Below are 26,039 nucleotides of genomic sequence, written 5' to 3'. Positions count from 1 at the left end.
ACTACCTCGACCAAAAACTTTAACTTCTTTCTTGTCTCATCTCGATATTAGAAGTTTGATCAACTGTGCGAGGATCTCGCACTAAACATGAAAATTTGTTTGGTCGAACTTGCGCTATTTATGCCGTAGTTATAATGTTCTGATATGATGTTTGCTAATTTCTTTCAGGAAGCCCTAAGATTTACCATTATCTATGATTATGTCTATGTTTTGATCTTCTTAAGTTTACTTGTAGTGTAATGCCCAGGTATTTTGCTGAAAAGACCAGATCAAGTTTGTGACTGTGGAGGATGTACAAGTAGTTTTTTCTTTTGTGAGACTGTAGGAACTGTCTATTTGTCTGGAAGGAAAGCTATCAATCAGTCTTATAAAAAAGAAGATATGGTATGATTGCCAATGAGACAACTGTCTACAAGAGACCAAAATGACACAGACATTAACAACTATAGGTCACTGTATGGCCTTCAACAATGAGCAAATCCCATACCGCATAGCCAGCTATGTTCCCATCTAGTAACTGTAGTGCATTAGTCAAGAGATTTTTTGTTTTTTTAAATGATACTGTCATCGGCAAACAGTCTGAGCTTACTGGATGACATGTATTCTGGTAGGTCATTAATGTGTACCCAGAATAGTACTGGTCCCACAACTGTGCCTTGAGGGACACCCGAGGTGACTGGAGTCACGACAACTGTTAGTGTTTTGTCATGTAAGAAGGCAGAGAACCAGATTAGTGTTTAGTTTCGGATACTGTAATAGTTGAATTTATGGTGCAATCTTATATTTGATTATATTTGCTGTATTTGGGAAAACTTTTAGGATTTTGTGTTCCTCAATGCTCTCTAACTTCGTTTTTTTTTTATTTGGCCTTTCAACCTGTTTTGATTCCGAGCGTCACTGATGAGTCTTTTGTAAACAAAACACACGTCTGGCACAAATAATTTTTTTAAATCCTGGCATCTATACTTAGTTTATTTATGAGAGACTTTGTCAAACTTTTGAATCCACCCTTTTATTTTGACAATCAATGCATTTGAACATATAGTTGGAACCTCCCACTGTATCCTTGGTTGGGAACCCCTTTTTTCTAAATTACTAGATCCACCCCTGCACATTATCTACATATATGTTGTATAACATAATTGGTGTGTACAACTGTGTGTTACGGACAACCAGACTTGCAAATTGTTAATAAAGGAAACAAAAACAACAAACAGTTAATTTGTACATTATTATTTTCTATAATGAAAACATCTTATATTTGAATGAAGATGTGACAATATTTTACATCTGAAAAAAGAGAAATGGATTAATACATGTACAATGTGATCACAGCCTGCTGTTTATATCACAAACGGATGTTCAACATCACATTAAGTCCAACCTATTTGTAAGAGCCACATTTGTTGAATGTATAATAATATTTAAAATGTCCCAAATGGAATAGAAGAATAAATACTTTGAATCTATCTCATGCTGTTGAAATAAATAGAAGTAAAAATTTGGTGTTCTGACAAAAATAAAGTTCATTTGATAGTTAAAATTTGGTCTAGGACGTAACATAAATATATGGACTGAGAAAAAACTTCCAGGAACAGATAAACAGATATGTCTTCATGAAAATTGTCCATGACATCTAGATTAAATATCTTCAATAACACAAGACAAAGTTCCAAGATAAAAATCGAACTGTCATTTACTACAATTATTGGCAGATAGTTTTAATGTTTCAAAATACTGCTCCCCAGTATAGACTGGTACTTGAGGAGCATATTGACGAATTCTGTTTCAGCAATGTTTATTTACAATAAGAAGTTCATAATGCTACTGGAAAGATGGATGGCCACATTTATCCCCCATGTAAAGATCTTAAACATGGAAAAGAAATGTCGTCATCTTCAGGAAAAGACTGCTGTATATCAACTGGCTGTTCTGTAATCCAAAGATCATGTAATTAAGTATAACTGATTACCAAACATGCCAACATAAAAATATGTGATGATATTAGTACCAAACTCCACCATTTCAAACAAACACCCTTCTTGCTGATCTGCTATTCTTACTTACTTCTTCTCATGATGTATTGGTAGAAAAGATGCGACTTAAGACATGTCCATACGGACGTTAAAGGCTTGCGGATACTTCTGATATCCTCTATAGGACTGTATATTTTCTGGACGTGAAAATTTCTGTGGTTTCAGGGATTCAAGTAGTATCTTTAGATGTTTTACCATTAACTTACATCTAAAGACACTACAGGTTACAGATGAATAAATGGAACCATTAACAGCTAACAGTAAAAACCCTCTCCATCTAATACTTCATGGTCTTCAACGGCTCTTCAAATACAGTGCAACAGAGATGTATTACAATTGCCAGGGAACGGTCATCATTGTCATGTACAACTGCTGTCTGGTAACGGCCGGTTGGTGAAATAATACCAGTTACGGAAGCGATTTTGATGTTTATTTGCATTCTAGATCAATAAGGTGACGGAAAACTGCTGCTATCTACCGACAAATGCTATCATTACAAATAGATTAGGACTTGTTCCGGTCGCGATCATGATGTATTGCTATGTCTGGTATCGGTTAGGTGGCGGAATATTGCTGCAATCTGCTGATGGTTGCTATCGTAAGAATTTGCGTAAGACTGGTTCCGGTCGCGATTATGATGAATTGCTGTTGTCTTGTAACATTCGCGATCATGATGTATTGATGTTGTCTGGTAACGGTCAGGTGGCGGAATATTTCTGTCATCTGCTGATGGTTGCTATCATAAGAAATTGCTTAAGACTGGTAACGGTCACGATCACGATATATTGATGTTGTCTGGTAAAGGTCAGGTCGCGGATTATTTCTGTAATCTACTGATGGTTGCTATTGTAAGAAGTTGCTTAAGACTGGTAACGGTCGCGATCATGATATATTACTGTTGTCTGGTAACAATTAGGTTGCGGAATATTTCTGTAATCTGCTGATGGTTGCTATCGTAATAAATTGCTAATATCTGGTAACGGCCGCGATTGTGATAAATTACTGGTCTGGTAACGATCAGGTTGTTGTAAATAACATTTATCTAATGACGGGAAACGGTAGTGATACATTACTGCTGCTTGGTGACGGTTGAGACGGTGGCAATTGTAATACATTGATGATATCTTCCAACGGTAACTGTTGTGTGTTCTGGGTGCCTGGCAACAGTGGCAAGTTGAATGGCTTCTTCTTATCATGGTATAACAGATTGGCACTGTTGATGCATGATTGTGTTAGGCCAAGATAGAATAACTGGTTTGTAATATATGTTGTGAAAATTGTGGCTTTTGCAGGTACTTGTAAAATAAAGATTGAAATTCAAACAAGTGGGTTGCAGGGACCTTCTCATTAAGCTGTAAAAAGATGTATAAATAAAATCTTGGCTTCATTGGTCGCTTGATTGGTGGTGAATTAACCTAACACAATATTGCTGAATGATACTGTAAAAGATGATGTGACTGATGGCAATACTTTGCAGTGACAACATTGACTCAATATCTTACTGGTGAAGGAATTTTATGGACAAGTCTTATCGCCTTGGATGAGGTTATTTTCTAGATTGATGTTTGTTGATTCTGTGGTAAGCTAGGACTGCTGGCCATGGGCTTCTTTATGATGTTGCGCTTTTCTAAACTTTAAAACGAAGTTGATGAACCAAATACCAACCATGGAAGTTGAAAATGAACGACTACATTGAATGATGCATATTACTGGTAACTATATAAAGTCATGATTACCGGTATTTCACCTGTACTAATCCAATTAAAGACTCATTGATAATAATTCTTCATAACCGTCCATATACAAATAAGTAACAAATTCTTTACACACAAGACAAACACGCACGCAAACAATTTCAACAATGTCAATGATTTTGCTGCTGAGCAGAATGAATTTACAACGTCTCTTGAACAGCACAATCATTACTTGAAAACTTCCTTTGACGGAAATATTTGCATAATTTCTTAGTAACATGCTGGCGAGACCAAGGGTGTACCTACTCTGACCTAATTCCCACAATAATGGCGGAATCCCACTCTCCCCTATAAATCCTCTGACTTTCAAACTGAGATCATTTCAAGAATTACACTGCTAGATTAGGTCCTTCAAGATGAACTAATATTAGAACTAGATTTGCAATCCAATATTGAAGAGTCCTGTGATACAACTGCCCCTTTGTCCTTGAGGAACTGTAAACAATCATCAAGGTTGGAGAACCCTAATTCAGTCTGTACAACACTGATCGACACTGTGGGACGATATCTATATACAACAGTAGTGGTAGTAGTGGTAGTGAGAAAATGAAAAAGAAAACATATATTCATTAGTTCACAATAGAATATGATGAAGCAATACTCAATCATTAATAGATACATCTAACAAATTAACTTCTTGAAGTTTAAAACTGTCATTCATTTGATGTGTTTGAACTTTTGATTTTGCCATTTGTTTAGGGACTTTCCGTTTTGAATTTCCTCAAAGTTCAGTATTTATGTAATTTTACTTTGTTTGAACCAAGTTCATATATTCAGAATGAAAGCTGCCAACAATGGTACTTTTAATATTTCAAAATCAAGTGTTCTGTGTAAGTCTTTATGCCTTAAGCAAATGACATATAATAATGTGATGTTATTTCTATTTTGATAGAATTATCGATTATTCTTGACAATAAAATTTAAACTTCAATAAGATTTAAAAAAAAAAAAAAAAAAGGGAAGATTTCAGTATCACAAATTTTGAATTCTTTCATCCAAGTCAATCTCCTTTTTGTGTTAATGAAATCTTCCCATTAAAGTCAACATATGGAGAAAATGAGGTGTATATTGATGTGTATTTCTACTTACCACACTTTTGTCGTTTTTATTCATTTTAAGATGAGTGTTATAAAAATAATTTGAATGACGTATCTGTATGAAATTAATGCTTATTTATTGCAAAGGCTATTTCCATAAAGTAGTATCAAGACATTTTTTATTTGACTTCTTTTAAAATTTTGATTTGATTTGATTTTTTGTAAACAGCAATCATAAAAAATATTCTTGAACATAATTTAAATGGAATAGCAAATACAGTACATATGACCAATGTTTGTGAGACAGTAACTGTTCAAACGCTCATACTGTCAAATTCAAATTGTCAAGGCTCATCAAGTTGTTGTCTTTATATCTATGAAACATCATAATTCATTTTTTGTGCAAAGCAGCAAGAATTTACAGAATTTGTACCATAAATACCAAAATTTAAAATATCGATTAATTTTCCTAATTTAATAATTTGTGCTTGTTCATGACACTTCTGTTTAAATCAATAAGCTTTGATGAGCCTTGGATAAACCATTAAAACTGGGTTTTTTCGAATACTTACGATTTCCTGAAACTCAATGTGAATTAGTAAAGAAAAAAAATCTGTTAAAATTCCAATTATATCCTTAATGAAGGAAAATAGAAATGCATACACAGGTGATGCGACACATTAACATAATTTAATTAAAAGTGAGACAAAAAATTAAAAGATGCTAAATGTCATCCCCCCCCCTTTTGTCAATTTCTAATTGAATCATCATATAAGTCAATAAATAGGGCAGTCTCCCCCTTTTTGATAAGCTATCATTTAGATGAAGCTTTTAATATCAAAATCATGTGTGTTTGAACTAGTATCAAAGTACTTATCATTCTTTTCCCCTCTGCTTTGGACAATCACAAATCTTTTCAAATTCCCAATCCAAAAAAAAAAAAAACCTACTTTGTTCATCTATATATATGTCTATTTCTAAACATCAATGTTTAATAGCTGCTGTGATTAAAATGACAAAGACCTCAACATATTAACATTCATGTTAAATCTCAAAATATGGTACAGCTGATTAGTTGATATATATTGTATAGTGAAATGCTTTCTTCATAACCTCAAAAAGTATGCAGATATTTATCTATAAAATTTATGCCATGATTGCCACAAATTTTGATATCTGATGAAAGCTTTGAAGAAAGCATATCCACTTTGTGTCATCAGGAATTAAGTGACCAGAACAGAATTGTCTGCTCATTTTTTTATGTTTTGTATATAGCTTCTCAATAAACAACTGGCTCACTAGTTCTCAAAATCATGTTCATTAATTCTCAGTTTTTTTTTGGTTTTTTTTTTCAAAATTAAAAGAAATGCTTGCAAGTATAACAATCATGACAATGTTAAGGATTTGGAAAATAATGTACATTTTATTTAACAGGTTTCAAAATTTACTCTTTTTATAAAATATAACCATAATTATATATGTCAGAGAAAACCAGTAATTTTTTTTACACAAATTCATATCTATAATCTAATATGCTTGTAGCATGCTTGAATAAGTAATTGATATTATGAAGTCTTTTGAACTCGTACCTATAAATTAATCCCTGCTCTAGTTATTAATCTGAAATCATTCAGAGCCCTCTGTTGAAAACTGGATTCAAGATTTTGATTACCAATTATTTTTTGTTTCAGTCGCGAAATAGTATCTGCTTCTGTTTCTGAGAAATAAAGTTGGCCCATTTCAATATATGAACATGACTTTGAAATTTTCCCAGTTTTAAAGAAGCTATATACAAAACATTCTTCATCATTCTCATCTCAGTTAGTTGACTTCATTCACCTCATATAGAGACCTCTGTCTGATCATGTTCTTCATATAGCGACCGCTGTCAGATCTTTGTCATTTTTCCACAAAATTCAAAGCTACCAACAGATATTTAGAAAATGACACAAGATGAGGTTTATTAGGTCTATTTGAAGAATGACCCAACACAGAGATGGGAATCTGTGGCCTTATTTACAAAATTATCATTGTTGGTTAAATCATTTTCCCTCATAAATGCAACATCAAAATAGGAACATAAAACATATAACATATCTTCCCATTCAAGTCAAAGTTTTAATAAATATTCGGAAATTGATACGGGATGCTTCTTAAAAATGCAAATCATTCCTTTGTTTTGATTTTAACATAGAAAAAATATCTGTCATTTATTGTAAGTGTAATCGATATCAATAATTTTTTTGAATTTTTTTGTATAGATGCAGTAAAATCTACCAATCTGTTAACAGCAGAATGCATTGAGTGTCTAGGTAAAGGTAGAATCTTTTGTTAGCTTGCATGTTAGCTGAACCATGAAGTCATTATTAGAATAGGTATTCTAAGTACTCTTCTTTCAGACTAGTCCAGTCCTACAGAGAGATAGATTGGATATCTGTCAGACTAGTCTACTCTTAAAGAAGGGAAGTATACCTTACCTAATAATGACTGCATCAAGGTTCAGCTAACAAGCAAGCTAACCAAATATATTACCTTTACCTACATACTCAATGTGTTCTGCTGTAAACAGAATAAATCCCCATAAAATGCAAACATAAAAGTAAATAAGAATATGTGACAATAGTGTATACTTTACGTACGATTTTACTATGGTTTTCAGGGCTGTAAATCTTACTCTATCTGTGAACCAATCCAATAAGTAACCTGACATTTTGGGTGCTTTGCTATAAAGTTTAAAGAATCTATGATAACTAGATAAAGCCAACGCAGACCTGACTGCTAAGGCGTGGAGGACACATTCGTCCTCTCTACACTCGGGTGTTAGACTAGCTAACACTGTTGTCATGTCTGAACATAATGTTAAGGAAATAAAGGCTTGTTTTCTATACTGACAATAGCTGATTCATTTTTTTTCATGGATACCAATTTCGTGGGGTGAGAAAAACTTGCATATTCATAGATATCTAAAAAAAAAAGTGGCAAAGAGTGCATACATTCCTTCAGAAAATTTGTTATTAATTGAACTTTAAAATTTGTGGTTCCTCTGTCCCCATAAAATCCATGAAATATATATCCTACAAATATTAATGAATTCTTCCTTCAAGCATCAAAATTCACTAGCATAGAGTGATGTCAAATCGTCATCCAGTTATTATTAAGGACTTTTTCCAAAAAATTATCCTGGAGTCTTTAAGGACACTTTCCTCTTGACCCAACCATCAAAATATCTGTTAAAATTTAAATTACATTTAAAATTTTATGAAAATCCCATATTTTTCTGTGGTTGGTGGGGATTAAAAACAATTGTAGTCCCTGGGTGGACAAATTATTTTCTGGAACAGCCATAAGAATGGTTTTTCAAACTGCTTTTGTCTGATTCAAATCAAACATTTGACTCCAGCTTAAAAACTTTCATTATTTTTCTATTTGTTTAAATCATACACTCTTTTTTTTCTATAGTAAATATGTTTTGATGATAAAAGGATACCAAGCGTATTAGAAGTAAACAAATAATATAATATTCTGTAAGCTGTAAACTCTAATCTGTTGCCTTTGGAAACATCATCATGGTATAATAACTTCAACTGTGTCTGACATTGGTTAAACTCTTCATGGTCTCCCTAAAACAGAGAACATTGATGTTACAGTATTTCTAACTTCTTCATAATACTCATTTCGTACTTTATTAGTGGTGTAATAAAATTATCTCTTTGTTTTGTCTCATTTTTTCTTGTGCCTTGTTTCAGATACTTTTTTTTCAAATCCAGCAAAGAGACTATGTGAATGAAATTGAACGACGAGATGATAAACCTTGCATTATTATTCCGTTCTCTTGGCTCTTAGTACTTGTTCACTTAAGTCTTAATAGTGTCTTGGACCAAAAAAAAAAGTAAAATCACAAAAATACTGAACTCCAAGGAAAATTCAAAAAGGAAAGTCCCCAATCATATGGCAAAATCAAAAGTTCAAACACATCAAATGAATGGATAACAACTGTCATATTCCTGACTTGGTACAGGCATTTTCTATTTTAACACTCTCCAACTCTAAAAATTTGTTTTGCATCCAGAGGCAAATATCACATGCATGTTCAGGATTTTATTACCCTTCCAGAGCACCTGCAATCACCACCTAATTTTTGGTGGGTTTTGTAGATTGTTTATTTTTGTATTTTTCTTCTTTTCAACTTACAAATTTGTATGTCCCTTTGGTATCTTTTGCCTCTCTTTTTCAGAATGATAAAAACGGAGGAAAAAAACGATAAAATTCAGATGCGTTTTTTAAGTGTCAAATTACCTTTTCCATTGCTATTCTAGCATGTGTTTCATAGACCATCACAGTTGTCTCGTTTCTTATTCCTTGAACCTAAAAGATATAAAATTATTACTAAGTAAAGCCAACATGATCTCAAAATGCAGCTCAATATCAGAGTGTTCAAACATACAGAAATGAAATTAATTCATATTTATAACAAGAAGCCTACAACATTGAAAACAATCTTTACTTCTTTTGGCTATACTAATATGCACATGGACTGAAAACAAACATTTTCTTCATTTTAAAACTGGTCTCCATTTTTTCAAGCTTCAGCTGCCTTATTCAAAACAATTTGAAAACAAAATTGAAATCATTTTCTTAAATAACAGAAGAACGTGATGTCACTGGCAACTATATTGCTATACAAATAATTGGTAATCAATTTTAATAAACACTGAAATCTGAATGTACAAAAACTAAGGGAAGTAACTCACAGTTAAATCCTGTCGGATTGATTTTAGCTGTTCACATGCATAGTGGTAATCATGTTTCTCCTTCCAATCTTCCTGCACCATCTTTAAGGCCTTCTTTAAAATATGGACTGGTCTTACCTGATCTGATGTAGGAGCCTGAAAATTAAAAAAAAAATTACATGTTAGTGAATTTCTTATAAGCTTCAGATTTTTAAATATTTTGCCCACAAGCATTAATAAAGACATTTTCCAAATGCCCATTCATGAATGAATCTTTTAAAGTTTTTTTTAACGTATTTATAAATACGTTAGAAAAATTTCACTAGCTGCTAACACCTCATCCTACAAAATGCATTTTACAATAAAATTGAGAATTGAAATGGGAAATAACCAATTATTCACAAATTCCAACCTTAGTCTTAATTGCTTATTTTCATTAGAATAGAAAATTGGAAGAAAAGTTATTTTGGGCAAATATGGAAAACATGAATATTTGATTCAATTTGTTCTTAGGGCTTTTCTAGAATTAATTGTATTAAATGAAATATCCAATTTAAAATGTATGCATGGTGGGGTCAAATAAAAAGTGCCTTCCTTCCCCTCGTACATTTATTTTTGGAACAGCCCTTAAGATATGTAAATCATTTGTATTTCATTGTATTTGAATATAAACATGTACACTTACACTTGTTAAGCGTAGGTATCTTTTCTCTAGATCTTGACAAGTTCCTACAATATTAAAGTTGTGAATATCTTCTACGTCATCATCCGATGAGTTCTGAAAAATAAAGCAAATAGTTCTTAAATATTCACATAAACAGAAAGATAAGATCAATAAAAACCGGTTAGTATTTCTTTAAACAAAAAATTCTTATATAGATTCATATTATATATATTTAACTTCTTATGACATGAATCAATTTGTAAGGAAACCTACTTAAACAATTATTCAGACCACTCTGGTTCAAACACCCATGACATTTTTACATAATAACTTTGAAACTTTCTAAGGATAATTATGAAAGACACAGAAGATGGCAACAGCCAACAATTTACCCTTTTCTACTTGCCTTCCATGGTATAATTATATATCAGATGTCTTATAATAGGTTTATGTTTCATCATGTTCATCATTGACTAGCTGAATAACAGACATTCATTCCTTTTGTTTATCTATAGATAAAATCTTCCTAGGAGTCGAAGACTTCAAAGCTTGCTTTGGGCTGCTTCAATTTTAAAAAGATTGGGAATGCGAGGCACTCAAATTAACTAATTGAGGATGGTTGCATTTTCTCTAGAAAACTAGCAAAAATTATCAGTATATATATATATGTAGAAAATTTATCTCATGGGTGACTGAGGGGCATGATTGGTTAGTTTCTTTCTTCGTGATCAGCAAACTTTCTTGATCCGTTTTTCCTCAGATTTTTTTTTTTTTTTATATTTTTGTGATCCGTGATCAAGGGTCCGGAAATGGTCATATATGCCAGACATGACTGATTTGGAAACTCTAAAGTCCTAAATGGTTCATTGGGATTTAGGTCTAATTTTATTTTTCAACAGAAATAATTTCTGTCATTTCTTTAAGATCTAGTTTCAAAATCGCCATTTTGAACATATTTTTGTTTTGATATTGATTTTATGTAATTAAACTGCCACTCCAGTAAAGTGTTATAATCCTGAGGGTCCTCCTAATAACTATATTAATGCCTCGGGGAGCTATTGGCTAATGATTGCTAATCTCTTTACCTGTGTTTTTAATTCACACCTGGCTATACACCTTATCGCTATTTGTCCCCCATTACTGGATATCACACAAGTTCCCGTAAAATTTTGACGTCATAAAACAAAATATCTGACGCCACAATGGAAAAGTGATTGTTGTATGTGTCAAAAGTTCAAGCGGCCCGGTCAGCCGGGATTAGTGATAAGGTGTATTAATCACAAGCTCCGAACTAATATTATAAAGAAATTAAAATTCCATACCAACTGTCTTCATAATTTAATTACTTTTCAGCTAAGACAATTGTCAATTATGATTTAAAATTAAATTAAAACTTGATTTAATTTACGTAGGAAAGTATTTTTTTCACTACTTATACAAGTGCTTTGTTTACTATGTAATACGCATGCCTGAAATTCTCTTCCACAGATTAGACACTAAATCGTAAATTTAAAATGATTTCATGCTAAATGAAGCAAGTGCAACTATTTTCATTAATATTCTCACACTATTAAAGGTAAAATATTAAAAAGCTGATGATTTCCTGTGAATTTGATAAACAAAACTAATCCCGGAAATGAGTCCCGAATTGTTCGTTTTAGTATTGTCGCATTACATCCGGTTTGAATTTCGACTTCAGAATTGAAAGAAACGTAAGCGTTGACTGAGAAAATTATCATTTTGAATCATTAAAATCATATTATTTTTAAACTGTTGCCTTCCCTTAAATGCTCTTGATCAATTTTAGGAAAATAGAAGGATAAATCGTGAAGTAAATGCTACAGATGCAACAGTGAAACAAGTTCGATAATGCTACGAGTATGAGCATACTCGTGCAGTAATGAGATTTTGACAATCTTTTTTTGAAAAGGGCACCAACATTTAAGTTATATGAAAATGACCGAAATTAGGTGAAAAAATTTCCGGATCCTTGTCCGTGATCATGCAAATTAGTTTTTTGTTAATTGTGATTGACAAAAATATCTCAACTTGTGAATCATGATGAGACCCTCCCCCATCATTAGGCCCCTCGTGACTGAGCTCCAATCTTCTTTACTTTTAAACCAGGATCAGCAGTAACTACATCTATGTCTTGTCGACTATAAACTTACTGTATAATTGTTTATAGACAGTGTTAGATGCTGTCTGGCTTTCTTGTTACTCTGTAAATGACTACTAAATCTGGCAGCCCTTTTATTTAATCTGGCTTCTTTTTCTGGGTCATCTTCCTCTTCAAAGAATATTTGGCTAAAATAAAAATAATACATTTCAAAATGACATAAAAGTTACATCAATTTTTCATCCTGTTTTAGTTTACTTATAATAAGTTCCATCTTCTATATTTATCATAAAAATTCTATTTTGAAGGCTCCTTAACTGATGCTTAATCAGAAATGTGAAAAAAGAACCATTTACAAACCAGCTCACTTCAATTTATCGTATGGTTGTTTCAAGATGCAAGATATTTTACCCTTTAAATAAACCTTGCATTCTATAATCCACTTTAAATGCAGAAAACATTGTTAAAATCAATGTCAATCTTAAAAGAAAAGTGTCTTAACATTCACAAGTCTCTTTTTTCTGAACTGATGAATGTTTCATATGAACAAGAGTTCAAGGTGTACACTTTATTTTGTTAAAGTGATTCTTGCCCTCTAGCATATTTTCTTCATAGTTCACTGAATGTATTCTTTAGTACTTTCTGATTGATATTAAACACAAGACATTGTCATATCTATTTGAGTACCATTCCATAGATTTTTTTTCATTGACCCCGGGGAACATTAATCCTAAAATTTTATATCACTACCTGGATATTAGTTAATAGTATTTATAAAGTTGGCATAAAGTATATTCCATAAAAAAATATAGGGACCTAGTGGTTGGGTACAGGTTGTTTGAAAGATTTTCCCCAATTAAACACCACCAAGATTTTAAGAAAAAAGTACACCACCTTCATTTTACCTTTAATAAAATGCTTAGCAGAGTGCAGCCTTAGAGGTAGAACCCTGAACAGTTGGGGCAAATTTTGACACAAAGGCCTAAAATAAAATATTGTTTGTTTCCCTAATCCCGACGACCCTGCAAAAATGGTGCTACTCATAAAATTTTATTGTCAAAACTAAGTAAAATATTATTTTATTCATTTTGGATTTTCAGGCTTGCAGGATTGTCCGATAATGTTCAAGCTTTTTGGAAAAATAAAATTAGTTCCCTACCTACCTATCCACACCATGCACACCTGTCTCTGCAGAGTCGAGATTGGGAACAAACAATATATTAATTTAGGCCCAATATTCAAGCTTGATACTATCTGAATTTGGATTATGATCAAATTTTTGACATAATATAGGTTTCTGACACAAATTTAATGTGGTCAAAGATCTTTAAATTTGGTTGCACAATAATGTGCAATTAAAAATTTCTTCTTGAAACTAAAAAAAATATTTAAATTGGAAAAATTGGGGCAATTATCCCCAAACTCAATCCAAGTCTTCCCCTTCTTGGTGGTGCTGATATATTGTAAATCTAAATTATTTTAACAAATTAAGAATCTTATAAACTACAAATAAATTTGAGATTTTAGCACTCAAAATCACCAGCTTGCACTGAGAAAACTCACCAACAAGATTTCATTGTCAATTACAGTTCATATAATACAAGCTTTAAAGATCTGAGATAGAAATCTTTAAACATGTTTATAGCTTTGGCAATGTATCAAATTTCTCTATAACAAGAATGTGTTCCTAGGCTAGAACATGGATGCCCCATACACACTATCATTTTCTATGTTCAGTGGACTGTGAAAATTGGGGAAATCTCTAATTTGGCATTAAAATTAGAAAGATAATATCATAAAGAAAATGTGTACTAAGTTTAAAGTTGATTGGACTTCAACTTCATCAAAAACCTCGACCAAAAACTTTAACATGAAGCGGGACAGACTGACGAAATTTCAGACCAGAAAACATAGTGCCCATAAATGGGACATAAAGAGAATAAATAATCTTACTTCTTTCCTTTTCTTTTGAGTTGTTTTCCTACTCCCGTTTCAGTTGGAGATTTTTTGTTTGTATTTCCTCTTCCTCTTCCTGGTGTATCTCGTCCACCCCTACCTCGTCTGTTTCCACGACCACCTCTTGTGAATCGATTTTCTTTACTGGGTGTTGATTTGCTCTCTAATCTCTTTGAGATGGATGAACTTTCACTGCAGACAAAGAAAATGTTTATCATTTAATTAGATGTAACAGGGTTGAGAATAACCTTTTTCTTTTTTTTTTTTTTATCTAATGTAAACATAGGATATATATAACATGTATAATTTGATGTCTAATGGTTGGTTGCAACCATAAATTATGTTTTGCTTTACCCTATTTTTTGTGCCTATTCTTTTATGTTGGTTTTTAATTTGAAAATTCACATTTCAGTCAAAACATGACCTTAGAAAATGACCAATTATTAATAAAATCTTTTTACCAGCTAAAAACTCAAACACAGTATTTTTTTATTAAATAAATCTTTTAGAAACTAGAAATTGAAATCACTACAAATGTTGCAGAAAGGAAATTATAATCTTTTAATAATGATTTTGTTTTATTTTGAGTCTCACCTGCTGTCTCGTCTTCTCCTCCTATTTACACGTCTGTCATCTTTTCGTCGTGGAGACTTTGATCTGGATCGTGACCTAGACCTTGATCTTGAACTTGGATAACTATATTTAGAATAACTGGATCGTGAACTAGAACTGTCACTTGAATATGATCTTGACCTATATGTTGGAACTCTGTCTTTTGAATATAAACTTTTAGAACTTGCCTGGAAGTTACTTGATTTTCTAACCCCCCTCCCTCTACCCCTTTTATTTTCCCATGGACTCCCCCTTCTATTTTCCCCCCATGACCCTCTCTTTTGATACATGTCACTGTACTTGGGAGGTGATGATGATGATGAGTCTTTTTTACCTCTGAAATGAAAAAAAAAAGCGTGACTTCTTTATTGTTCATCATTTTGAAGAAAATTAAGTTTTTACATTCTGTATTTTTTATCAAATTATGCTATCTTCACTACGTTTTGTCAATTATCTGATTATTGTTTGTGTATGTGTAATTCTTTAGTGACCAAATTGATTCTGACTAGTTCGACTATTTTTTTTACAATTTCCATTACTATTTTTTAATTATCTTATTTAACTTCATTCTTTGTTTTTCTGATAACTTTTATATATGTATACTTAGGGCTGATCCATAAAAACATACATGGGAGAAAGGGAAGGCAACTTAAAATTTGCCACTATGGGTGGCTGCAAAATATTGTGTTGAACAGGTTGAAAATTATGGAGGACTCTAAATCGCTTCTATAGGTGGTCCCTCTGTTTTCAAAGTGCCTTCCCTGGGTACCATGTATGTTTTAATTAAACAGCCCAATATTGCCATGTCATTAGAAAAGATGATGTTAGTATTTTTGGTATCCCAATGTTTCAATATTTTTGTCCTCCCCTCCAGATCAAAGGAGGCAGCCATCAAAATGTAATAATGTGATTGTAGCAGTCATATAACATGTATAAAGTGTATCGAACTCTTTTTAAAAGTATTTGCTTAAAACAAGATAAAATTTCTGAAGTTGAACATTTTCCTGTGGATTATTTCATTTTAATAATGAGACTTACAAAGGAAGTGGTTCTCTACTCCAGTCTGTGGACCAAGCTTTACCAGTACTAAAGACATCAGTCAATAGTTCCTTCAGAACGGTCTCCATCTTATCTTTCTCCTCTGTATCTGCTACACTGGAGAAGGCTCTTTGAACATAATCCCTGTAAAACATTTAATATGGTGAATCTTAAGGAAAATCAACTCAATTGGGCCTTTTCGTGTTATTTCAGTTTTCTGGTTTAAAAGTAATGAACTAAATCAGATTCGTATTTGCTATGAAATGGATGATAATGGAATGTTAAGCTTCGGACTTATTTGTTTAAAGAAAATGGCTAAATTTTAATCTCCGGGACTCATTTTTGTGAAAACTCTAGAAATTTATTGTTTTGCACAGTACAGTTTTATCAAGATAATGTTCTTAGAATAAAACTATTTCAATTTCTAAATGTTTCAATCTTTACTTCTGGCAAAAGAAATTAGAGATGAATAAAAATCAATTTATATAATCTATATACCTTAAACTTGGTGGCCATTCTCCTTGAGCTGCTACTGCTGCTTTGTCATTATCTACTGGCAGTTTAGATCTGCATATTAAACCATTTCAATGATTCATTTAGTTTCATTCATGCATTGTAAAAAACAAAACATCTAGAACATCATTTTAAATGAAAACATTTGGCAGCACAGTGCTATTCAGAAAATACATGCAAGTCACTCAAATTTAGACAATGGAACTCTTTCAGAAAAGGTCAATTGTAGTACTGAAATCATCAAATGATCAGATTTCAGGAACAAATTCAGTTAAATGTTTTTTTTTACTGTATGAAATCAGAAAGCCAATTTCAGGTGATGTTATAATTTTAAGGTACAAACACAATCCTCCAATATGGACTAAAGTCCTAATCTTGTAACAAACTTTTAAATCTCAGATTGTTTGACTAAGAACTAATTAGCATGCAGTTGTAAGTTGCATCCTAAAAAACTTCAAGAAATTCCCAAAAGTGATCTAAATCATTTCCATCATCATGATCAGAGATTAGGAATTTTAACCTTTAGAACTAATCTAAGACAAAAAATTAGGTCTAGCTGAAGATAGTACTATAAACACATTACCATGATTATAAAGATTTTGATTCTCTAACCCAAACATTTGTAAAATATGATAATATATAAATGAACAATACCTAGAATCAAACACATCATCAGCCTCGTCTCTTCTAGAACTATTCTCTCCAGAGTCATGACGATATGAACTAGGTCCTCCCATTCCTCCTCTTGGTTGGGACCGGTCATTTTGTTGCTGTGCAGGGGACTTGCCTCGCTTATTTTGCCAATCAAAGTTCGGTCTTGGTCCCCTTGGAGAGGGAAATCTTTGGTTTATATTTTGGGCTCCTCCTCTTCCTCTGTTTTTCTTTGGTAAACTAAATCTGATGCCACCTGGTCCTAGAGGTTCTGTAATTTTAATTATATGATTAAAAACAAAAGTTCTACAAATTTGCAAAATATTCTGTCCTAATATTACAAAATTTCTTGCCTATTAGAATTCCCCATAATCCAAATTATATGATATATATTTACCTGTCAAATTTGAAGGAAAATGAATCTGACAAGGTTTGAAAAAGAAGGCCTTTTCCCAGACACGATCACGTCTTAAAAGATGAACTTAACAAAAAAGTTATCAAAGGTATTACCCACAACATGTTACCTGTATCATGTGTATTGATTATTTGAGTGTCTTTATATTCAGACTAACATTTAATATGTTTAACAATGAGATTTTCATTTATTTTAAAAAATAATATGTCATCATGTTTCAACAAGGTTTAAAACTTTTAATACTTGTAACTGTTTTTTGTTTTGTGAAATTTTAAGATAGATTGTAGGTTGCTTAATGTTCAGTGGCAAATATTTCATGCATGTACAGGACAAATTTTTTTTAAGAAAAGTTATTGATAAAATAGAATATGTTTATTCTTAGTTAAAGCCAAAAGGCTTATTATCTATAATCATGAAATAATGCTGCTATAAAACTTAGTAATAAACATACGCCTTGGTCTATTTTGAAAGCGTGGTCCTCCTTGCATATGTTGTCCCCTAGGGTTGTTGACTTGTTGATGATTATTTTGAGAATCACCAGGTCTCTGGTTAGGAGTATATTCACCAAAGGATTCTTCATTAGGACCAGTTTTGACTGGATTTTCATTTTCTTCTGGTGGTGGAGGTGGTGGCTGACTGAAGTTGGTAAACTGAAACAAACAAACAAATTAACATGTGTTCAATAGGGTCCCTATGGTTGGTCTTTCATTTGACCAATCATGACACCATTTGGTCAGGTGGATTATAATTCAAGAAAAACCTTAAAACATGCTATATTTGTTTAGGGACTAACTGATGGACATCTCCGGGTGCGGGAGTTTCTCGCTGCATTAAAGCCCTATTGGTGACCTTCTGCTATATGGTCGGGTTGTTGTCTCTTTGACACATTCCCCATTTCCATTTTATTATTTATAATGTGACAGTCAGCTGAATCAAATAATTTCTCTACAACTATACAAAAGACAATGATTTTTGCAGGCTCATGATTGATACTTTCTTAACTGGATTGTACATTTGTCCTGTACCAGAAACACTGAAAATGTCATGGAAAATAAATCCCTTTATCTGGTATCTAAGAGTAAGTTATCAAATCATTTCACAACTACTGTCAGAAAAATAAACTTATGTCTTAGATGCATGTCTTTTTTTATTAGTTGTTATTAGCTAGGAAGTAGCAGTCAGTAAATGCAAGTACTCTTAGATCTGTACTTAGTGGTTTTGTTGTTGTTGGGATGTACAAGTACCTGGTCACATTAACCTGTTTTTCTTAGATGTTTTTCTAATTGTATCCATCTGATGAGTTGAGCCTTTTCTACAGATTTTATATTTAGTTTTTATGTAGTTACACTACTGTCACAGGTTAGTATGTATGTGTGTGCATGTCCCTGAGCCTGTAATTCAGGGGGTTTTGTTTGTTGCTGTGTAACATATTTGTTTTATGTTCATTTTTTGTACATTAATCAAGCCATTAAGTTTTCTAATTTGAATTGTTTTAAACTTGTGATTTTGGGGCCTTTTAAAGTTGACTATGCAGTATGGGCCCTGCTCATTTTTGAAGGCTGTACAGTGACTAATCTGTTTATATCTGTTTCATTTGGTCTTGTGTGAAGAGTTGTCTCATTGGCAATCATACCACATCTTCTTTTTCATTTTATAACTCTAGAACTTACTGAAGGTCCATTCATTCTAGCAGGACCACCCATTCCCATTGGTCCAGGTGGTCCGCCCATTCCCATTGGTCTTGGCGGTCCACCCATTCCCATGTTTTGGTTTTGTGGCATATACCTGAAACAAATTGAAAATCATAGTATAATTCTATATCATAACACATATACATTGAACAAAAATGTTCAACACCATTTTGATTTGAAATTATTTTAATAAAAGGGCTATTCAGTTTTAAAGACAAAAGCATAACAAATGTAATGACAACACTTTGCTTGATGTTTCTATTTTCAAAATTAAAAAAATATTTTGCAAGGTTTAATTGAATAAAATTGTTTTCCACTCAAATATCTTCATTTTAACATCATTTGGATTGCACTTAAATATTTTTCATTCAAGTCACAGTGAAGTGTTAACAGGTTAAACACTCAGGAGGTCAATCCTTCTTCTTTGTCCACGTGTGTATTATTTTAGTGTGATACTTACTGTGTATAATACATATATTGTTGATAATACATATCAGCTGGCGATGGTTGTTGTTGCTGTTGTTGTTGTTGAACTTGATTCTGATTGTTTTGCGCTGGTTTTGTTGGACTTTTGGTTATTGACTGTACCTTTTCCAATGCTTGTCTTGCTTTTTCCCATTCTGGATTCATAAAGTTAGGTGCAGCTTGACCCCTGAAAATAAAATAAGCAGGTGACATTTGAACCTACTTAGCTTAATAATATCTACTCTCATTACAGGTCCCCCTTCCTTTTTACATCGTATCTACCACCAGAAGCAACTAAAAAGTTGAATGAACATAAGCCACATAAATAAGATTTGTGAGTGAACTTGATTGTAAAAATGGAAACATTACCATCCAAATTTTGCATGAAATTTGCTGTTGTATGTAATTCTCCTTTTCTTGATTCAGACAATAGAAGACCTCTTACTTGTTTTGGAGTAAACATTGCAGAAAAGATTTTAGATTATTATATGCACATTAAAACTAATCACGAAAATTTTCAAAAGATCAGCGATTGTTTTTTTCTGTTGACAGTAATGCAAAATCTTTTAAAAGAACTGAACAGGTTAAAATATTGGAATGCGGGAGATACTATAATTCTGCACAGAAAATTTCTAGAATTCTAACTTTTGTGCAGGAAGCCCCTTAGTACAGTTGGTTAGTGTTTTTATATCAAAAATATTATAGAGTAAATAATATTGTGGTAGATTAAATAATGACTCATACAATGTAATGGTCAGATCTATCCACTAGTCACTACAAATATATTTTTTTAATTAATTATCTAATTGAATGAACTATGAGAAAAATTGGTGTCGAAGTGATTGACAAAGGTGTGTGTCCCATAATAAACCAATCAATTTCTAAATAATTTTACATTATTATATGCACATTAAAACTAATCACGAAAGTTTTCAAAAGATCAGCGATTGTTTTTTTCTGTTGACAGTAATGTAAAATCTTTTAAAAGAACTGAACAGGTTAAAATATTGGAATGAAGAGGGTACTATAATTCTGCACAGAAAATTTCTAGAATTCTAACTTTTGTGCAGGAAGTCCCTTAGTACAGTTGGTTGGTGTTTTTATATCAAAAATATTATAGAGTAAATAATATTGTGGTAGATTAAATAATGACTCATACGTATACAATGTAATGGTTAGATCTATCCACTAGTCACTACAAATATATTTTTTTAATTAATTATCTAATTGAATTAACTATGTGAAAAATTGGTGTCGAAGTGATTGACAAAGGTGTGTGTCCCATAATAAACCAATCAATTTCTAAATAATTTTATCATTTGATAACAAGACATGTCTTTTTAAATTGTTTTCAAAGTAAACATGTAAAACAAAACAGAGGGAACAATGAAAAGAAAACAAATTTGTGGTATAATTTTACTGAACATAATTTCGAGAAATTGAAATTCGATAATCATATTACATTTTGCATAGACCAAGGCCGAAATAATTGCATCATGATTCATATGAAATTCGTTATTTAAATGGTCAAGTAATCACACACACGTGTGTAAATACAATGTATTTGCGATCTATTTCTTCAATTTCTGCTCTGAAGTTTTTAATTTTTTTAATACTCTTCTGAAAATACCGATTTACTTGATGATCATTTACGCTATTACATGATAACATAGTCCGATAAGGCTGAGATAAGCGTGGCTCAGGTAAAACTAATTATCAGTTATTGCGTAACACTGACCGACCTCTCAGCGGTGATCAGCATCTTGACAATTTTAACCAACATTTATAATGAAAATGTAAAAATTAACATGCTGCGGGATCAAGTTTTAAGGGACAGCAGCCAATTAAGACGCTGCGGGATCTACGAAAATATTATGAAGGCGCGAGGTCTGGATGGAGGGGGGGTCTGTTATTCTGTAAACATTTTCACCACTTTTTTCTCTAATCTTCAAAAAATTAGACCACACATTTCTCTAATCTTCATTTTTTAAGAGCATTATTCTTTAATCATTTGACCCCATCCAAAACGTGGCCGAAACGTCGTATTTCCATACATAATTTCATAAATATTTACATCACTTTTAAACTGATTACAAATTTGTATTATTTAAAATTATAAGATAATGCCAATAAGAAATAAGATTCAAATGTATACACAGTTTTTTTCCTTTGAATGTTATTTAAACTCGTATCTTTTGATGGAAATAAAAGATATTTACAAAGAAATGACTTTTCAGTGGCCATTTTGATTTTCACTATCTCATCGATCATCATGATCACTTTATATTCCTTTACCCATACATTTATACATCTGTTTGTACATAAAATTAACTTTACCATGCTTGAGGTTGACTGTTATTTGTAAATGTTGCCATTAAGGCTGTGGTAACAAGCTGGAAATCTTAACTTTCTTGCACGATTAGAAATGTCGTCAATCTCCCTCTTTCTATGGCAATATACCGGAAACGTACGAGTGTCGGCGGAAGAATATTGGTGGTTTTTCGTAAGTTTCCGGAAATAAATCGACAAATTGCTTTTTATCGAGAAGTCTTACCATTAATTTTGATTACCAACCAAGTATATAAAAAGGTATCTAGTATCTATGTATAGGTCTCTGGTTATTGAAATGTCAGCTTCAATTCATAGCTTTGTAGGTATAAGATAAATTTATTTCCAACAGAGGACCCATTATCTTATACTATAGACATCAGTACATTGATTTTTTATCACACAATTTGACTACCGTCAAATTTGTAATGAACTACCTCAACAGGAGAAGCATTGGAGACCCCGTTGTAACATATAGAATATATGACTTTGTCAATAAAAAATACTGTAAATGTCAACCTTTTGCTATTTTTTGGAAGTAGAATACTTTTGTTACGTCCATTAGGTTGGGGCTTTTTTAACAATAAAATTCATATGTATGAGACATGCGCTACCATCACACTTAATAATTCATGCAAAATTACTTAAATCTTTATAATTCTATTATTTGTGCTAATTTTTAGAGTTTAAGTTTTGTCTTAAATGGAACTGAGAAGCTGCACTTGTCACGTGTTTAGTCTTAATATTTGAATACATGTTTTATTCGATAATAATAACAGAGACATATAATAATTGTATTATATGTCTCTGATAATAATTAAAGTAAACATAAACATATGAAAAGTGACTTTTTTGCATATTTGATAGATTTTTCATATGTAAGCCTGAATTTGAACGACTTTAAAGAAATCAGTTAAAATCTTTTACAGAGACTAATGGAATCGACTGAAGTAGTCACAGTCAAGTTTTAACAGGTTAAACACTAAGGAGGTAAATCTTTTTCTTTGTCCACATGTGTATTATTTTAGTGTGATACTTACTGTGTATAATACAGTCTTATAGTAGTCTCAGATCTACACCACAAATAAATAATACCTTTCCAATGCTTATCAAAAACTGACACATGTATCAGTCTGTGGAAGAAGCGATTCGATAAAAGCTTTTCTTATATCAACGAGCGATATTGTCTTATATCAACGAGTTGCATTGTGGGAAATTTCAGACGAATGTTAGCATTTGTACGAAGAAAGGCAGATTTCTCGGTATAAAGTAATGACTCTTTTCTTAAAACAGGGTGACATTTAACATGACATACGTCTGGTGTATAATTTTCATGAGTTATTTTATGTAATAACAAGCAAGGTGTATTTAAACGAGAAAGTTGAATTATTGAATAAATGAAACATAAATGCACGATTTATCATTTGTAGATGTACACATTCTATAAATATCATGTAGCAAATTCAGTGGAATGCAATTGAGATGAATTCAATTGTTTGCTTCGCCAAAATCACCTATAAGTCAACGATACTGCTATAAATTTAAAATATCAATGCGATATTTGTCTTATATCATAGCGATGATTTTTTAATATCAAAAATTTATGAATGCGATACTTTTCTAATATAACTGCTATAGTTTTCTAAGATAGAATTAATACGATGACACGTCACAATGCATGTCAAGAAAACTGCAAACATAATTCACAAACTTAGATCATGACCAGTTCAATGTTTCAGGATCAACATCACTAAAATTTCGTAACTGTAACACAATTAACGCTTACATGAACTTATCATTCCGAAAATGTTGCTTGACCCTATTGATAGTTGAAAGTGTTAACAACCTGTTCAGTATATTGTTTTCAATCACATGGTTTAACCAACTAACTAACATGTTTAACCCCGCCACATTATTTATGTATGTGCCTTTCCCAAGCCAGGAGCCTGTAATTCAGTGGTTGTCGTTTGGTTATGTGTTACATATTTTTTTTCGTTCATTTTTCTTTTATATAATAAGGCCGTTATTTTCTCGTTTGAATTGTTTTACATTGTCTTATGGGGCCTTTTATAGCTGACTATGCGGTATGGGCTTTGCTCATTGTTGAAGGCCGTACGGCGACCTATAATTGTTAATGTCTGCGTTATTTTGGTCTCTTGTGGACAGTTGTCTCATTGGCAATCTTACCACATCTTCTTTTTTATAATTCTCTTTGAAGTGATGATGCAATGGCGGAATTTAAAAGCGGTTGCAAATACGTCTACCGACCTATTAGAATCTAATTTACTGGTCACACTGCTATAGTCTACCCACCTTGGTAATATCGAAATAGACAAAAAATATCATTACTTAAAAGAAACGTTCATTCAAACAATCCAATCCAATACAGCTCCAAATTACAATGAATATTCAAATGGTAAAATGAATAATCCAAACAAATTAAAAAATGTACAAATGCTGATGCATGTCCCGCTCTTTGAAGATACCAACTGAGTAGCCTCAGACTATAAAAATTGGACAACTTCAGATACAACGAAAATCTAAAATCTTGTCAAACAGAAAATAAATTTATTATTAACAAAGCAAAAGATATTGAGAAGGAAGACAGTTCTTTTTGGATATCAAAGACTTTTTTTCCCCGTTGGTAAATCGATATCTCTATGAACATAATCAGCTCGCCGCCTGTACGCTCTTTTACATCGCGATGACCGTGAGGGTATTCCGATGTATTGTTGCCACAGAGATTTGACTTTCGTTTTTGGCTAGTAACCGATCGTATAAATACGCGAACTTTTCTTAGTGCAAAACAACAATCCGTATCGCTTGTTATAAATTCATTTCTTCAATGAGTACTAAAAAAAATGTTTAGAACACAAATAAATAAGATGTAAATGTCTTTTGACGTTAGAAATGTGTATATTCGTTCATTCGTTCATTGTGTATTAATTTACGTTTTTTGATGGAGTTAAGTCTGCCAATTGATATTTTATCGTGTGTTTTTCTATGTTGTGATGTTATGCTATTGTTTCAGAAAAAGGGAGAAGGTTTGGATCCATTAAAACGTTTAATCCCGCTGCAAATGTTTGCACCTGTCCAAAGTCAGGAATCTGATGTACAGTAGTTGTCGTTTGTTTATATACGTGTTTCTCGTTTCTCGTTTTTTTATATAGATTAGACCGTTGGTTTTCCCGTTTGAATGGTTTTACACTAGTAATTTTGGGGCCCTTTATAGCTTGTTGTTCGGTGTGAGCCAAGGCTCCGTGTTGAAGGCCGTACATTGACCTATAATCATGGTTTACTTTTTTTTAAAATTGTTATTTGGATGGAGAGTTGTCTCATTGGCACTCACACCACATCTTCCTATATCTATATATCTTTTCTATATTCATAAATTTAGATTGTTCAGTTGGAGGACTGGAAAGCAGTTATTTATAAGGGGAAATTTTAAAGATTTATAGATGTAAGAAGATGGTGCATGAGTTCGAATGAGACAACTTTCCATCAAAGTAATAATATGTTTAAAGTAAACCATTATAGATCAAAGTAGGTCCTTAAACACGGAGCCTTGGCTCACAGCGAACACCACGCTATATAGGAACAAGAACATTGCTAGTGTTAAACCATTCAAACAAGAAAACCAACGGTCTAATTTAAAAAAAAGGAGATTCAAAAGTACAGGTCAATCATTTTGATACTTAGCTATTTGATTATTTGATAACGGCATTGTTTATTAAACTCTTATTTGATTAGATTTGCTTCCAAAACCAATTGAGAAATTTGTAAGATGTTACCAAAAACAATTTGAATATAAGCAATGGTCTTAAAACTGCTTATTTACATACAATACTACTAAGAAGTAAAATTAAAAAAAATACTGAACTCCGATGAAAATTCAAATCAGAAAGTCCCTTATCAAATGGTATAATCAAATGATAAAACACACCAAACGAATGGATAACAACTGTCATATTTCTGACTCGGTACTGGCATTTTCAAATTTTGAAAATGGTGGATTGAACCTGGTTTTATA

General features: G+C 32.2%; 1 protein-coding gene across 1 annotated transcript; it reads right to left on the bottom strand.

Moving 5' to 3' along the window:
- Nucleotides 1–1,217: 1,217 nt before the first annotated feature.
- LOC143044651 (leukocyte receptor cluster member 8 homolog) lies at nucleotides 1,218–22,149 on the bottom strand. The gene is made up of 16 exons (XM_076216711.1): nucleotides 22,019–22,149; nucleotides 19,677–19,868; nucleotides 19,196–19,310; nucleotides 17,977–18,175; nucleotides 17,114–17,381; nucleotides 16,445–16,513; nucleotides 15,947–16,090; nucleotides 14,891–15,244; nucleotides 14,294–14,488; nucleotides 12,393–12,528; nucleotides 10,243–10,335; nucleotides 9,579–9,713; nucleotides 9,124–9,192; nucleotides 8,315–8,447; nucleotides 7,467–7,674; nucleotides 1,218–4,298 (listed from the first exon to the last, which is right to left on the bottom strand). The coding sequence occupies exons 1-16, from the start codon at nucleotides 22,054–22,056 to the stop codon at nucleotides 4,142–4,144; spliced, it is 2,505 nt and encodes an 834-aa protein (XP_076072826.1). The 5' UTR covers nucleotides 22,057–22,149; the 3' UTR covers nucleotides 1,218–4,141.
- Between the last annotated feature and the right edge of the window lie 3,890 nt (nucleotides 22,150–26,039).

The sequence above is a fragment of the Mytilus galloprovincialis genome, chromosome 9, assembly GCF_965363235.1.
Source record: "Mytilus galloprovincialis chromosome 9, xbMytGall1.hap1.1, whole genome shotgun sequence".
NCBI classification, from domain to species: Eukaryota; Metazoa; Mollusca; class Bivalvia; order Mytilida; family Mytilidae; genus Mytilus; species Mytilus galloprovincialis.
This window is presented reverse-complemented; position numbering and strand designations above follow the sequence as displayed.

Excerpts from the sequence above, each read along its gene's own strand:
- LOC143044651 (XM_076216711.1), bottom strand. The coding sequence starts at position 22,056 with ATGGCAACATTTACAAATAACAGTCAACCTCAAGCATG. Across the intron at positions 19,869-22,018 it reads AACAGTCAACCTCAAGCATG|GGGTCAAGCTGCACCTAACT; the intron begins GTAAAGTTAATT and ends TTTTATTTTCAG. Across the intron at positions 18,176-19,195 it reads CTAGAATGAATGGACCTTCA|TTTACCAACTTCAGTCAGCC; the intron begins GTAAGTTCTAGA and ends TGTTTGTTTCAG.